This window comes from Vulpes vulpes, chromosome 2 (genome assembly GCF_048418805.1).
Source record: "Vulpes vulpes isolate BD-2025 chromosome 2, VulVul3, whole genome shotgun sequence".
Lineage (NCBI taxonomy): Eukaryota > Metazoa > Chordata > Mammalia > Carnivora > Canidae > Vulpes > Vulpes vulpes.
Genome location: NC_132781.1, coordinates 48,632,058 through 48,646,048, shown reverse-complemented (window position 1 = coordinate 48,646,048; position 13,991 = coordinate 48,632,058). Strand labels below are relative to the sequence as shown.

General features: G+C 59.4%; 2 protein-coding genes across 2 annotated transcripts; both read left to right on the top strand.

The window, feature by feature from the left end:
* Positions 1–1,260: 1,260 nt before the first annotated feature.
* On the top strand, positions 1,261–4,431 carry TMEM141 (transmembrane protein 141). Its single transcript, XM_072748059.1, has 5 exons — positions 1,261–1,404; positions 1,685–1,751; positions 1,907–1,990; positions 2,235–2,342; positions 2,626–4,431. The coding sequence occupies exons 1-5, from the start codon at positions 1,351–1,353 to the stop codon at positions 2,637–2,639; spliced, it is 327 nt and encodes a 108-aa protein (XP_072604160.1). The 5' UTR covers positions 1,261–1,350; the 3' UTR covers positions 2,640–4,431.
* A 1,243-nt stretch (positions 4,432–5,674) lies between these two features.
* Positions 5,675–13,760, top strand: CCDC183 (coiled-coil domain containing 183). Its single transcript, XM_025982072.2, is given in 15 exon segments — positions 5,675–5,744; positions 6,230–6,351; positions 6,788–6,865; positions 7,032–7,199; positions 7,409–7,456; positions 7,625–7,696; positions 9,251–9,373; positions 10,566–10,694; positions 10,794–10,848; positions 11,543–11,640; positions 12,205–12,365; positions 12,559–12,727; positions 12,813–12,923; positions 12,994–13,088; positions 13,649–13,760. Coding segments are annotated over 15 exon segments (1,611 nt in total).
* Positions 13,761–13,991: the final 231 nt, after the last annotated feature.

Here is a 13,991-nt window from a genome sequence, read left to right as displayed (position 1 = left end):
TGTCCAACTGCGTGTGATGACTGTGATTCTCCGAAGGACCCCAGATGGGAGTGGAAGTGTGGGGAGGGGTGCTGCATGTTGGAGAAGGGCAGGAGCACACAGACTGGCTGAGGTGGAGTGTCTGCACTTTCTTGGGCCCCCTTCTCATGGGGAGAAGCTGAATTGTGAGGAATGGGTGGTGCACTCTCCAGGACAGGGCACGGCCAGGCCAGGCAGGTGCAGGCTGATCCGCCATTAGTGATAGGCTCCTGTGGGGGACCCAGATGCACTGGGAAACGGGGTGGACTGCTCTCTGCACCATCATGCCCTCCTCTGCCTCTTCCCTTCCTGGGCCCTGGGCCCACCTGCTCACACACTATCTAGGAGGTGGCCTGCGGGAGGCAGGTAGTTGGGAAGACAGAAGCAGCTCTTCCAGCACATGGAGTGTGGGCAGCACAGGACAGCCTTCCTGGGGTGCAGGCACCAGTGAAGGTAGTGGGCCTGGGGGCGCTCAGGAATAGGTGACCATCTCCCAAGTTGACCCCGGCTCTGCTGGCCTGCAGGGGAGCCAGCGACAGGAAGGATCATCCAGGCCCACCAGGGGGAGATGGGCACTGCCTCTCCCACAGGAGATCCACCCTCTGCAACTTACCCGGAGGACTGGGGCTCAGGACAGCCCCTCCCACATCCTTCTCCATAAAATAATGTCTCCAGTCCTTGTTAGTCAGACTTGTCTGCGGTTTTGCTTTGGCTTGCACGTTATAATTGCAATTCTCTGCAATTCCCCAATAAACTCATATTTGCTGGTAAAATAACTTTTATTTTTAAGGTCAACATGACCATTTAGTGACAAGCCAGAGCCTCAAAGGAGGAATCTGGCCCCTCCCAGAATGCCCAACCTTGCCCCCACCGAGGAAATGTGCCCAGGCCTGGCCTCATCCTCAGGCCAGCAAGTAGCTGGGTCCTCCACTGTGTCTGGGAGCACAGGTTAGACCTGTCCCAGATCCGCAGGGGATCCGTCTCTGAAGCCATGGCCTGCCACCTAAACTGCTGTCCACTGTCCCCCAGGATACCTGGCCAGGACTCAGCCTCATTCCCCTTCTACTGCAAAGGCCATCTGGGTCGCATCTCCCAGACGACCCACCACCACGCAGACCCTCCACGTTTACCACTCTCTCTCAGGCCCCAGCCCCGCCCCTCCTGCCTGCGTGGCCCCGCCCCACCGCCCATTCCGCGCAGGCTCCGCCCCCTATCCGCCCGGCCCTTCTGCGCAGGCTCCGCCCCTCTGTTCGCCCCACCCTTCGGCTCAGGCCCCGCCCCTCCACCCGTCTGCGCAGGCTCCTCCCGCCTGCTCTTCTGGACCCGCCAGCCATGGTGAACCTGGGCCTGTCCCGGGTGGACGACACCGTGGCCGCCAAGCACCCGGTGAGAAGGCCGACCTGGGACGCGGGCCCCGGACCTCAGAAGCTGACCTGAGCGGGGCGGGTGGGGGCTCGGTGGGGGGATGCCCTCGTCAGGGAGGAGGGACCGGACAGGGATGGCGGGGACCCTCCTTGTTAGAGGGATCGATCAGGGCAACCAGGTGGAGGCAGGTGGGATGTGTCCAAGCCCCCAGGTCTCACGATGAGTGGTCCCCTCCCCGAAGGAGGGCCAGGAGGGCCTGTGAAAGCGGAGGGAGGGGACTGAGCCTCACCCCCGCATCCAGGGTCTGGAGGAGTACGCCGCGTGCCAGTCGGAGGCCTTCGTAAAGGGCATTTTCACCTTTATCACAGGTAGGCTGGCGGGTTTGGGCCCCGCACCCGCCTGGGACCCCTGACCCCAACAGGCGGTGTCAGTGGGCCATCCTCAGACCAAGATGCTGGGAGCCTGCCCGGTGCTGGGTCACTCACCCGCCCATAGGGCTGATGGGGACCTTGACTCTCGGCAGGCACAGGTGCAGCCGTCGGCCTGCAGATGCTTATTCAGAGGAGGTTTCCGTACCCCTTCCAGTGGCACGTGCTAGTGGCCGTGGGTGGGTACTCCAGGGCTGCTGCCAGAGGGGAATGCAGGTCTGCTGGGGGTGGGAGGCTGTGGTCTGGCCCCTCCCGACCTCCTGGGATGTGGTCCCTGTTCTGGGGGTGGGGGGAGTCCTGCCAAGCCCACCACCACCACCTACCGGGAAGAAGCCTGTGCCCAGGTCCCCATCCCCTGAGAAGTCCAGAGACCCAGGCCCACCCCTCACACCACCCGCCACCCCCCCCCACCCCACTCCCCAGTCACAGGCTCAGTGGCCAGCTACTGGGTGACCCGAGTGGAGTCGCACAGATGCAGCAATCTCTGGCTCTTCCTGGAGACAGGGCAGCTCCCCAAGGACGGGGGCACAGGTGAGAGGCCAGGGCAGCAGGAATCAGAACCCGAGACTCTAGTGCCAGGCAAGCCTGGGGCCCAGGGTGCAGGCTGCACAGGCCTCTCCGCTCCGGCCTGTCCAACCTGGAGGGGCAGGAGTGGGTGGCCTTCTGACCTCCTATGCAGGAGGGACAGGGGAGTCCAGAATGTGGAGTGTGGGCCCCCCAGGAAGGGTGGTCATACAGCAAGCGTCCTTCTTGGTCGAGGCCTGGTGAACAAGCTTAAGCTGTGGTTCCAGCTGTGTCCCTTTGCCTCCTACAGATCAGCGCAGCTAGGACAGCTCCAGCTGGGAGCAGAAGACCTGGGGCCAGAAACTTCTAGAACACAGCCCTAAGGGCCTCCGCACCCCACACTCCCCCATCCCCCTCACATAGGCCCTCCTATGTGAGGCCCTCCTCACACCCAGCGGTGTCCCCTACATACGTGCATGGCAAGGTCTGCCAACCCTGAGCAAACCTTTGCTCATGCCCCTGCCCAGATCAGACCAGAGAGGCCATCCCTGAGGTGGTTGGCCTGCCATAGGGCAGTAGGAAGCATGGTGGACACTGAGAAATGGACAAGACCAGAGAGGCCCTGGGCACTTGGTAGAAAGGACTTCTGCATGCCCTGGGGCCTGATACTCCCTGTCTGGTTCCCGCATGCCCCACGCTCAGAGGGGACAATGGCTTCGGGGGGGTTGCTGGACAAATAAATGTGTTGCCTTTTTCCTCCTAAGTTCTGAAACACTAAACATCAGAGCAGTAAGAAGCTGAGAGACACATGTCACCTCAGCACCATACAGCGGACACTGAGGACCTGCCAGGGCAGTTCTGACACGGCCCCAGAATCAGTTCTGCAGGCCCTCTGGGCTGCAGATTACCACCCCCAGGGCCTTTCCAGGTGGGGTCTGCTTCCACGAATCTAGGCATGGAGGAGCAAAGCAGAAGGTGTGTGTCCAATTCATGCCTGGCCCTCAAGAGGCAAGAGACAGGAAGTGGCCATGCGTACCTGCCTACCATTCCAAGCACACCTACCAGATAAGTCACTTCTCTCCAAGGGAGGAGGAAGTGAGGGGTGGAGGGAAGCCAGAGCTAGCTCACTGGAGTCCTCTCTGTACAGAAGAGGTCCCCTGCACACGTGCATGGCCAGGTCTGCCAACCTTGAGCAAACCTTTGAAGAAGTTTCTCTGCTCCTGAGTGGGCATGACTACATACCCCACCTCTGATAGAGGAAGAGGCAGAGCACATAAAACCTAGCAAATCCATCGTCCCATACAATGGCCTTCCCAGTCACACTGAAGGCAGACGACACAGGGCCACGCTGCTCCAGCCCCAGCTCAACTCCTGCACCTCTTGGGCTGACCAGTCATCCAAAAGAATACTGAGCACCGACTATGGACCAGGGAACGTATTAGTGGGAAGGCAAAATGACAGGAAGCCCAAGATAATCATGGTGCAAGCAAGCTGGAGCTGGAGTGGTCTGGGGCAGACAGGTGGTCAAGGACTGTGCCACCTCCTGATGGCCTCTATTCCAGATCTGCCATCCTGGTCCCAGGCAGCTGTGCCAGCTCCAGGCAGCTGTGCCAGCTCCAGCCATTCTGTCTTCATCCCAGTGACTAGGGAGGAGGACAGTTGACTCCACCTGCGCTTACACTCCCTTGGCCAAAACAAAGTCGTGGTACCCCTGGTGCCAGGGAGCCTAGGGAGACAGCCTTGTTCTGGGAGGCCATGTGTCCCACTAAAATACAGGAGTTGTATATCTGAGGAAAAAGGGAGAACTGATACTGAGGCCCTGGGAGGATTGTGTAGGGAGGAGACCATGCCCATGACTGGCCTTTCCAAACCCCTGAGGTCTCAGAGGGAGGGCAGGAGGTGAGCTTGGAGATTTAAATAGGACTAGACTCGGGGGATCCCCGGGTGGCTCAGTGGTTGCGCACCTGCCTTTGGCCCAGGGCGGCCATCCTGGAGTCCCGGGATTGAGTCCCGTGTCGGGCTCCCAGCATGGAGCCTGCTTCTCCCTCTGCCTGTGTCTCTGCCTCTCTCTATATATATGTCTATCATAAATAAAAATAAATCTTTAAAAAATAAATAGGACTAGACTCACTTTTTTAAAAGCTGGCATTGACAGGAAAGCTAAAAGGCCCGTATGAGGTCTTAGAGAACCTACATGTGACGGCATTTGGGTGAAGACCATCATCATGAACTGTGTCCCCAAATTTATACATCACAGCCCTGACATTAGGGCCTCAGACTGTAACCTCATTTGGAGACAAGGCCTTTAAAGAAATAATTATATTAAAGTCGGGGGAGATGGGGATCCCTGGGTGGATCAGTGGTTTAGTGCCTGCCTTTGGCCCAAGGCATGATCCTGGAGTCCTAGGATTGGGTCCTGCATCGTGTTCCCTGTGTGAAGCCTGCTTCTTCCTCTGCCTGTGTCTCTGTCTCTCTCTGTCTCTCATGAATAGATAAAATCTTTAAAAGATAAAAAATAAAATCGGGGGAGCCCTGATCTAGTCTGGCCTGTGTCCCTATGAGGGGAGGAGGATACAGACACACACAGGGACACCCCTGTGAGGACACAGCAAAAAGATGGGCATCTCCCTGCTCAGGAGGAACCCGCCCCACTAATGCCTCTATGTCAGACTTCCAGCCTCCAGGAGAGGAGACAATAAATTTCCATTGTTCCAGCCACAGGGTCTGTGGCACTTTGTCATGGCAGCCCCAGTAAATTCATACGGCGTGGCAGGAAAACGTGACCCTGGGAATCCCAGGCTGTCAGGTGTTTGGGGCATCCAACTCCAAGGAAGCTGGGGCTGCAGATGAGCCTGCCTGAAGTGACAGCTAAGGCCAGAGCTTGGAATTCCCCAAGGAAGTGGAGGCAGAGCAGGTGAAGGTCAAGGAGAGAAGGTCGTCCAGGGTGCAGAGCTTGGGGTGTGGTGAGGTAATGGAAATTGCATAGGGCAGAGAGAAGTTTCAGAAGGCTCAGGGGAAGACATCCTGGGGGTGTGAAGGGGATGGGGAGGCTCCAGGGGGCTGGTGTGGGGTACAGTGTTAAACCACCACAAATCACATTTTGGCAGTGCTCCCAGGCAGAGAGCTGCCATAAAACTCAAGCATCCAGAGGACAATCCCAAGGCTAGCCAGGGAAGGGGTTGAGGTGGGCCAGGTCCAGATCTCCAAGGCTCCCTGAACTGGACATTGAGAACCTCGGCCCCCGTCACAATGGGCCAAGATTCCAGCGACAATCTGAGCCGCACAGGGTTCTGCTGAGCAGGCCCAGCACAGGGAGGGCGGGAGGTGTAGAGGATCCCTGGAGGACCCTGATGGCCACCATGAAGATGCGAAGTGAGGCAGATATGGAAGAGCAGATCCAAGAGCTGAAGACAATCACTTGGCTCCAAGGTGAGCCCATCCCCAGGGGACCAGCCTATCTGGTCCCCTCCTGGTCTCAGGGGCTTTAGCAAGTCCAGGGCAAACAAGGGCCAGTGGCCATCCCCCTACGCACTCCCCCCACGAAGCACACCTGAGAGAAGGGACCAAAGGGGCATGCCATGCAGGGGGTTCAAGGAGATCTGTGAGCCAGAGGGGCCTGGCCTGCTTCCCTGGTGGTGGGTCTGGAAGGGCTCACAGGACGTGCCATCTCTGGCTGCCACCTCACCCTTCCCACAGCCATCTGCCAGGAGCCATCCCAATAAGCACTGTTGAGCAGTGAAGCCAGTGACCCTAAGGGGGTGGGAGGAAGGACCCTGGCTGCAGAGGCAGCATTCCTATGCCCACCCCCCTTGGGCCTCCCTGATGTGGAGCCTCCCCAGCTCAGGAATCCGCTGGCCAGGCCAGCCTGTAGCCCACATTCTGCGCCCCCTGCCTGCACCCACCACCTCCCCCAGAGCAATGTCGGGCCCTGCAAATCCAAGCCGTAAAAGAGAAGACCGTCAAGAATAAAAATATGCTGGCTCTCCTGCGCAGCAACATCCGCCGTGGGGCCCAGGACTGGGTTTTGGCCAACAAGGTGAGCAGTGTGGCCCCCTCCCTGCTGTCCGCTGGCGGGGATGGGGGTGGCAGGGCATGCAGGTGCTCAAACAATCCCACACACAGGCGGAGGGGACGCACCTCCTCTTCTTCACTCCCCTAACCTGTCCGGATCCTGGCGGCATCTCGGGGAGGGGTTTCCCAGGACCTGTGATCCTAGCTCCAGTCAATCCCAAAAGCCTGGCAGGCAGGGTGGGCCTGACTGGGGTCCTTTTCGGGGGGCTACCCCCTACAGATCGGGGCCCTCGGGCCATCCGGCTACAGAGGGGAGGCCCGGGCCCTCCTCTGCAGGCTCCCACCACCTCTAAGCTGGGAGGCTGGATGGGGGCCTCAATGCTGGGCCCGCGGAGAGTGCCTGAGGCTGGGGTACCCGAGAGACTAGGGCACCCCCCAGCTCAGCAGCCGCCGCTCCGCAGTATGACCAGCAGAACATCTTCAAGGCCTGAGCGAAGGGCGCTTCCATGAGGTTGGCGCACTGCCGCTGCACCATGGAGGTGAGGTGGCCGGAGGGAGCCCTCAGCCTCGCCCAGCCAGCACCCCCACCACCACTAAAATGACGTCGCGGGGCCAGTGGCGGGCCTAGCGAGGGCCCGACCCCAGGGGTCCCGCCCCGCCAGCCCCTTGCGCACCCAAGAGCGGGCCATGCCGTCCCCGACCCAGGTGGCGCGGGAGAAGCTGCGCAAGTACGTCTCCGACCGCGTGAACGTGTACAACGTGCTCATCCACCTGGCGCGGCAGCGGGGGCAGAAGCTGGAGACCGTGCAGGTGGAGTTGGCCACCTTGAGGAGCCAGCCTGACGCCACCAAGGAGGAGTTGCGCACGCTCCAGGTGTAGGGCGGGGCGGGGCTCTGTCGAGAGGCAGGGTTTCCGATGACAGGTGGGACGTTTGGAGGGGCGGGGTCAGATGAAAGACTACACACACACACACACACACACACACACACACCCTCCCACCCTCCCAGCCTCCTGGGTCAGCTTCCCAGTGGCCATCCAGGTGGTCTGTCCCCAAGCACTGTGTGCCCTCGGGCCACCCCCAGGTTATCCGCCAGCTGGAGAACAACATTGAAAAGACCATGATAGAGGGGGTCCCTGGGTGGCTCAGCGGTTTTGCACCTGCCTTTGGCCCAGGGCGCGATCCTGGAGTCCCGGGATCGAGTCCTGCGTCGGGCTCCCGGGATGGAGCCTGCTTCTCCCGCTCCTCTGCCTCTCTCTCTCTATGTCTATCATAAATAAAAATAAATTTAAAAAAAAAGACCATGATCAAGATCACCACTAGTCAGAACATCCACCTGCTGTACGTGGACCTGCTGGATTACCTGAAAAAGGTGAGCCCCTAACCCCACACCTCAGCAGTACAGGGAAGCCACCTGGCCATGAGTGCAGGAGTCTCAGGCCCCAGCCTAGGTGCAGGGCTAGCATCTCAGCGGGGACAGAGGGCTGAGGCAGGCCCGATACATCAGAATTGTTTGGATTTTCTTTGCATTTATTTGATGGTTGTTATTTTGCCCCATCCTTTTTCATTTGCTTGGCTTCTGAGGGCAAAAGATGGGCCCTGAACCCTCAGAAAGAGCCCTAACGTCCTAGAGGGCCAGCCACCTGTGAGCAGGCCTGTAACCCTGGGCTTGCTGTCCACCTCTTCCAAGCCAGCCGCCCTTCCCCCAGCAGGAGAGACCTGCAGTATGGCCCCACTGTGGGGAGGAGGAGGACCTGGGACAGGAGGGCTGGCCAGTGGTGCCCTGGTGCTGCGAGAAGCAGTGTGGCAGGCGGGGCAGCCAGTGTGGCAGCCTCATCCTGAGGCTGGCATGGGGGGAGCCCTGGAGGGCAGTGTATCCAGGCAGGTGACAGGTGGACATGTGGTTTAGGAGGGTGGGAGTGGGATGGGTAGGCATTGCAGCTCCTCCGGGCTGAAGTCCCAGCCCCCAGCTTCTGCCTGTAGCCCACAGAGGCAGGCGTTATGATCCTCCTGCCTGTCCCTCTTGCTGGAGGCCCTGCCACCTCACTGTCCTGGGCCCACCTCCTCACACCCCTTCCCCTCCGGCTATACTCCTGGGTCCAGCCATCCTTCATTTGGGAGCATTATGTCCCCGCACAGGGCCATGTTCTTTTCAGAACACATGCATTGTTTTTCTTAAGCCAACACAGGGCTTGAACTCATGACCCTGAGATCAACACCTGAGCTGAGATCAGGAGTCAGATGCTTAACCAACTGAGACCCCAGGCACCCCCAGAACATATGCATTTAAAAAAAATAACTCCCATGGTCAGCAAAGATTCTACATGATACTTATTAACAGCCAAGTACTAAGACTCAGATATATTGGGTATTTATGAACCTCAGGGATACTCAAGAGAGGTTAAGTGGCTTCCCAAGTTCCCAGAGCCAGCTGCTCGGGGCAGCTGTGGCTTTGAGCCCTGAGTCTCTGACCCCCACATCTGTGTTTCAAGCCTCCCTGCTCCCTTCAGACAGCAGCCACTCCCCAACAGCAGGCTCCCTGGGCTGCAACCCCTCTCACACAGTGGGACACCCAATCCCTGTCCTCAGGGCTCACAGCCTGGGGTACGTAATTGGGGGCAGGCATGTACCACTCTGGAAGGGCAGCATCTGGCTGGCTGGCCTGTGGCTCCTAAGCCGTCACTTTCTGTGTCCATTTGCTCTGGTCCCTTTCTTTTAACTTTTTTTTTTTTTTTTGAGATTTATTTTAGAGAAAGAGGGCGCACAGTGGGGGGGGGGGGTGGCGTAGAGGGAGAGGGAGAGCATCTTAAGCAGGCTCCACGCCCAGCAGGGCTCAATCTCATGTCATGATCTGAGCCAAAATCACGAGTCAGACGCTGAACCGGCTGAGCCACAGGTGCCTCTGCTCTTGCCCTGTTCAATGCAGGAGCTGGCAGGGTACCCCACAGAGCTGGACAAGCTGCAGAATCTCGTGGACGACTACTGATCAGAACTGTCAGACATGACAGTCATGTCCCAAGATTCCATGATGATCACGGATGAGGTCAAGGTGAGCTGGAGCCATAAGGCCTGGGGTCCTGCAGGGCTCCCTCACACACCCATCTGGCCCAGGGTTTGTAGGAACACCCCCAAACCCATACTGTCTGCAATTACTAGCCACCCCCCACACACACACACACACGATGGCCATGGTTGGAGAGGGTCCCACCAGGCAAGGGAGCCTTGAGGTAGACACAAGAGGGAATTAACCCGGCCCTTCACCCGGTCTGTGCCAAGGCCTACTCAAAGCCCCTGCATCATCTTCACGAGGAGGGCAGGGTAAGAAGCCATCCAGTAGTCTGTGAGGAGACATCATACAGCCCTGGGCCAGTGCTGCAGAGGGAGGAGTGGGTGATGTGGGGCCACCCTGGGGCACTCACCTGCTCAGAGAGACGATGCTTGAGTGGACCTCTGGAGGTCAGGGGCATCCGAATCCTGGAAGATGAAGGAAAACAAAGGTCCCGGGGCATCATCAGGCCAAAGGAGACACAAGGGGCCAGAGCAGAGAAGATGCAGAAGAATGGAGCCTGTGAGCCAGTGAGGCCGCAGGGTGGCTCCCCACCCATCCTGAAACTCTGGGACCAGATACAGGGCAATGGGATCAGATCTGTGTTTCAAAAACAGGCTGCAGAGACCCAGGTTCAGATGCTAGTCCAGATGCTAGTCACCTGGGACAGACCAGTGGTAAAGCTGGGTGCCTGAGTGTCAGGGGGCCCAGAGGTCTCTAATGGTCACCCCCTGAGGCCTGGCGCCTAGTCAGATGCGGATGGGGCGGGGGAGAGCAGTATCCAGGACACTTAGGCAGGTGCAGATAGATGATGGCTTCAGCCACCACAGCAGGACACAGGGGAAGACACGGGGTTGGGGAAGACGCCGAGTTCCCTTTAGACACGTGCAAACACTCCCCGTGTGAGAGAGTTCTTGGTGGAATTGGCCGAGGAAGCAGGGAGCCTGGGCTGCAGGGAGAATTGGTCATCCCCAAGCTGTGACTGGAGGGGCGTCAGGTGAAGGTTCCTCAGAGGTGGGGGAGGGGGGGAGGAATTTGAGAGGACGGTGGAGGGCACCCAGTGTTTAGGGGAGGAGGGCACAGCCAAGAGCCTCCGATGTTCCTCCCACATCTAGAAGATGGGTTCTGAATCTGAATACAGGATTCCATGGGGCCTTGGTGAGACATGACCCTGCCCCACCTCCTGGGTCCCCAGATGAACATGAGGCAAGGGGAGGCGACTTTCATCAAGGAACGCAGGGCACAGGAGAACCGGCTGAATCAGCAGAAGCAGCTGATAGACAAGATCCATATGAAGGAGACCAATGAGAAGTACTGCCGCTGGGTAGGTCCCTGCAGGGTCCCCTCTGAAGTGCAAGGACAGCTGGGCGGGCCCCTCCCCAGCAGAGGGGGACTGCTCACCTCACATCCCCCTTCCCTCCAGGGCTGGTGGGACTTGGACTTCCCCTCCAATCTGATGGGTACAGAAACTATGAAAGGTGAGCGCTCAGCCCTCTGCCACCCCCAGCCAGGGTCCCAAGAGGCCAGCACCGGCTCAGGCCATCCTGTCAGGTCTCTGTGAGGCCAGGGCAACCCTGCCTCCCTGCAGTGCTAGCTGCAGAGTGCCAGCAGCCCCAGCCCACACTGCCCTGCACTGCTCCCAGCCTTGGGCTCACTGCCAGGAACGGCTGGGTCCCCAGCTTTTCAGCTATCCCCTGGAACCCCAGGGCTCAATCACCCAGTGATTCCTCAAAAGAGATAAATCCAGCCCTTTTGGCCCCTGTGCTGCCTCAGAGAAGTACCACAAAGTACCCACATGGACCAGGATGCTTCTAGACAGAAGGGCCAGTGGAGGGAGGAGCAGGTGAAGGACAGGCAGCTTGCTGGCGGCCTCCCCTGATGCCTGGGCATGTACAGAAGTGACTGATGGGGCAGCCCCGGTGGTGCAGCGGTTTGGCGCTGCCTGAAGCCCGGGGTGTGATCCTGGAGGTCCCGGATCGAGTCCCACGTCAGGCTTCCTGCATGGAGCCTGCTTCTCCCTCTGCCTGTGTCTCTGCCTCTCTCTAGCTCTCTCTGAATAAATAAATAAATCTTTTAAAGAAAAAAAACAAGAAGTGACTGACGGCCCAGAGCAGAGCTCCCAAGCCACTTCTGCATGCCAGCCTCTCTTCCTTTCCCTTCTGCTCTGCCCAGTGAGAAGAGAGATCTCCAAGGCTGACATCGAATACCAGACAGAAGTCACAGCTTTGGTGGAGAAAGTGAAGTCTGCTGTGCGGTGCTCTCATTTCTGGGTACTGCCCTCAGGCTCTCCTGGGGTGTGGGTGAAAGGCAGGGAGCCCCTGCCACAGCCCAAGACCCAGCTGAGCCCATTGAACGAGGGGACACGGAGGTGTGGCCCCTGTGGCAGGGAGCAGAGGACACTCTGGCCTGAGTCGCATTCCAGGGGGCATGCGGAGCCTGCTGGGATCCAGGATCCAAGAGCTGCCTCCTCTGCCGACAACAACATCCCTTCCCAAAGGGCTAGGACCGTAGTGAGAAGCCACTTCTGCCTGGCCCTCAGTTTAATCCGATCTGGGCTTATTATTAGTTAAGCCTTAGCGGCCCTGATATAAGCTTGTCCATCCTGAGACAAGTGGCTCCAAGCCAGGCAGTCTTCCAGGGGTGGTCTCCTGGTCTCTGCCTTGGGGCATCTGTCCTCTTTGCCTGAAGCATGGGTCACATGTGGTGACTCGCATCAAGTGCTGCACCTGGTGCCTGGCCACGGTCAGCATCATCCCTGACTCAGAAGAGACCAATACTGTGGGGCTTGTGCCCACCTGGCCCACAACTGCTCCTCCCCACACAGGCCCCACCAGGACATCGCTGGCCGGTCCCTGGCTCACAGGAACACAGAGGACAACCTGGAGCTGCAGATGGAGGACTGTGAGGAGCGGCGGGCACAGCTGGAGGCGCTGATGAAGACGCTGGAAGTAGAGGAGGTGATGCTCAAGTTCCGCCAGATGCCCAGCTCCATCAGGTACCCCGAAATGCCTCTGCATTGTGCCAGGGCCACCCAGCTGGGTCCACAGGTCTATGGACTATGGAGGCCCCGGCAGGGGCTGCCACATGCCCACGTCAGAGCTCTGGAGCCCCTGAATTTAGCGCCCAACTCTGGGTTGAGGCCACCTGGCCATGAGTCTGAGTCACCCCGCTCCCCCTCGCTTCCACAGCTTTAAGTCTATGGAGAAGAGAATGAAGGACATGCTGAAGGAGGAGGAAGAGCGGCTCCAGGTGGCCTACTCCAGCATGACCAAGAGCCAGAAGCTGCTGTTGACCATCCAGACAGGCATTGACAACCTCTCCATCCGGCTGATTGGCATCCCTCTGCCCACAGCCCAGGTACTGGCTGCAGTGGAATGGCTCTGCCGGCACGAGTCCCTGGGAGGACCCAGAGGAGAGACAGGATCCTTTTCCTGGCCTACAGAAAGAAGCGGCGCTCTCTGACAGCCTGAATGTGTTCAGCAAGCTGGCGTACTGCGAAGTGAAGCTCCTGTACCTGGCTGACCAAGTGCAGAATCTGTCCAGCAACGAGGACGTAGTTCTAGGCTGGATGGGCCTACTCGTCCCACCTACCCTCAGAGCTGACAGCCCCTTGTGCCCCACAGGTCAACACAAAGGTGAAGGATACCCTGGAGTCCTCCACTCTGAAGGAGAAGCAGAACACCAGGATCAGCTTTGAGGACCTGGAAGAGGATATGATAGGTACAGGTTCATGGTTGGAGGGCCAGGCCACCCCCCGGGGTGGGGGCAGATGGCTATCTGGCCAGACAGCCTGGAGACACAGTGGGAGCCACAGGGATGGAAAAGGGTTATCCCCAGGACCCACGGGATTTTGATTGAGGGAAGTGACTTAGTGAGGACATGGAGGACGGGGGTCGTATTCCGCTTCCTGACAGGTGGGAGCGGACGTCCTAGGCCAGAGCCCTTATTGGGGTTTCTGTAGGAAGGGAGGAGGGCAGGGTGAGCAGCTTCCCATGGGTTGGGGTGTAGGGCTGTTCCCAGCTGGCCTGGCCTTGGCTGATTGCGGCGAGGGGTGTCGGCGGGGATGAGAGTTTGATAAAGCAAGTCCAGGTGCTGAGAACCCCCAGCGGCGAGCTCCTGCCTTTGCTAAGCACCGGCCAGCCCTGCAGCAGCGGTGGCCTCTCCCGGGGTGCGAAGACCCCCCATGCAAGGGCCCCGGGGACAGAGAAGGTGGGGGGCAGCGAGGACGGCCGGAGCCGCGGCTGCAGGGCCCCTTTCCTTCCCTGACCCCCCCTCCCCCGAAACCTTCCTGTTCGCAGACGTGGACCACAGCTACGTCCCCTCGCGGGCCGAGATCAAGCGGCAGGCCCAGCGGCTGATCGATGGCTGGCTCAAGGTGGCCAAGAAGTAACCCCAGGAGGGCGAGCCCCGCCTGCCCCCAGGCCGGCGCTTTGTGACACGAATAAACATTTTTCCAGGACTGCTGGGGGCACCGCGGGCAGGAGGCTCCGACACGGAGGGGGGCCGCGGAGTGGGGGGTCCCGGATGGGGGGACCGGGAGCGCGGCGAGGAACGCTGACGGTTGTCCCGCCCGCTCCGGAAGCCGGACGTGGCTCCACGCCCACCTCCGCCCGTGCTGCCC

Excerpts from the sequence above, each read along its gene's own strand:
- TMEM141 (XM_072748059.1), top strand. The coding sequence starts at position 1,351 with ATGGTGAACCTGGGCCTGTCCCGGGTGGACGACACCGTGGCCGCCAAG. Across the intron at positions 1,752-1,906 it reads CATTTTCACCTTTATCACAG|GCACAGGTGCAGCCGTCGGC; the intron begins GTAGGCTGGCGG and ends GACTCTCGGCAG. Across the intron at positions 1,991-2,234 it reads GCACGTGCTAGTGGCCGTGG|TCACAGGCTCAGTGGCCAGC; the intron begins GTGGGTACTCCA and ends CCCACTCCCCAG.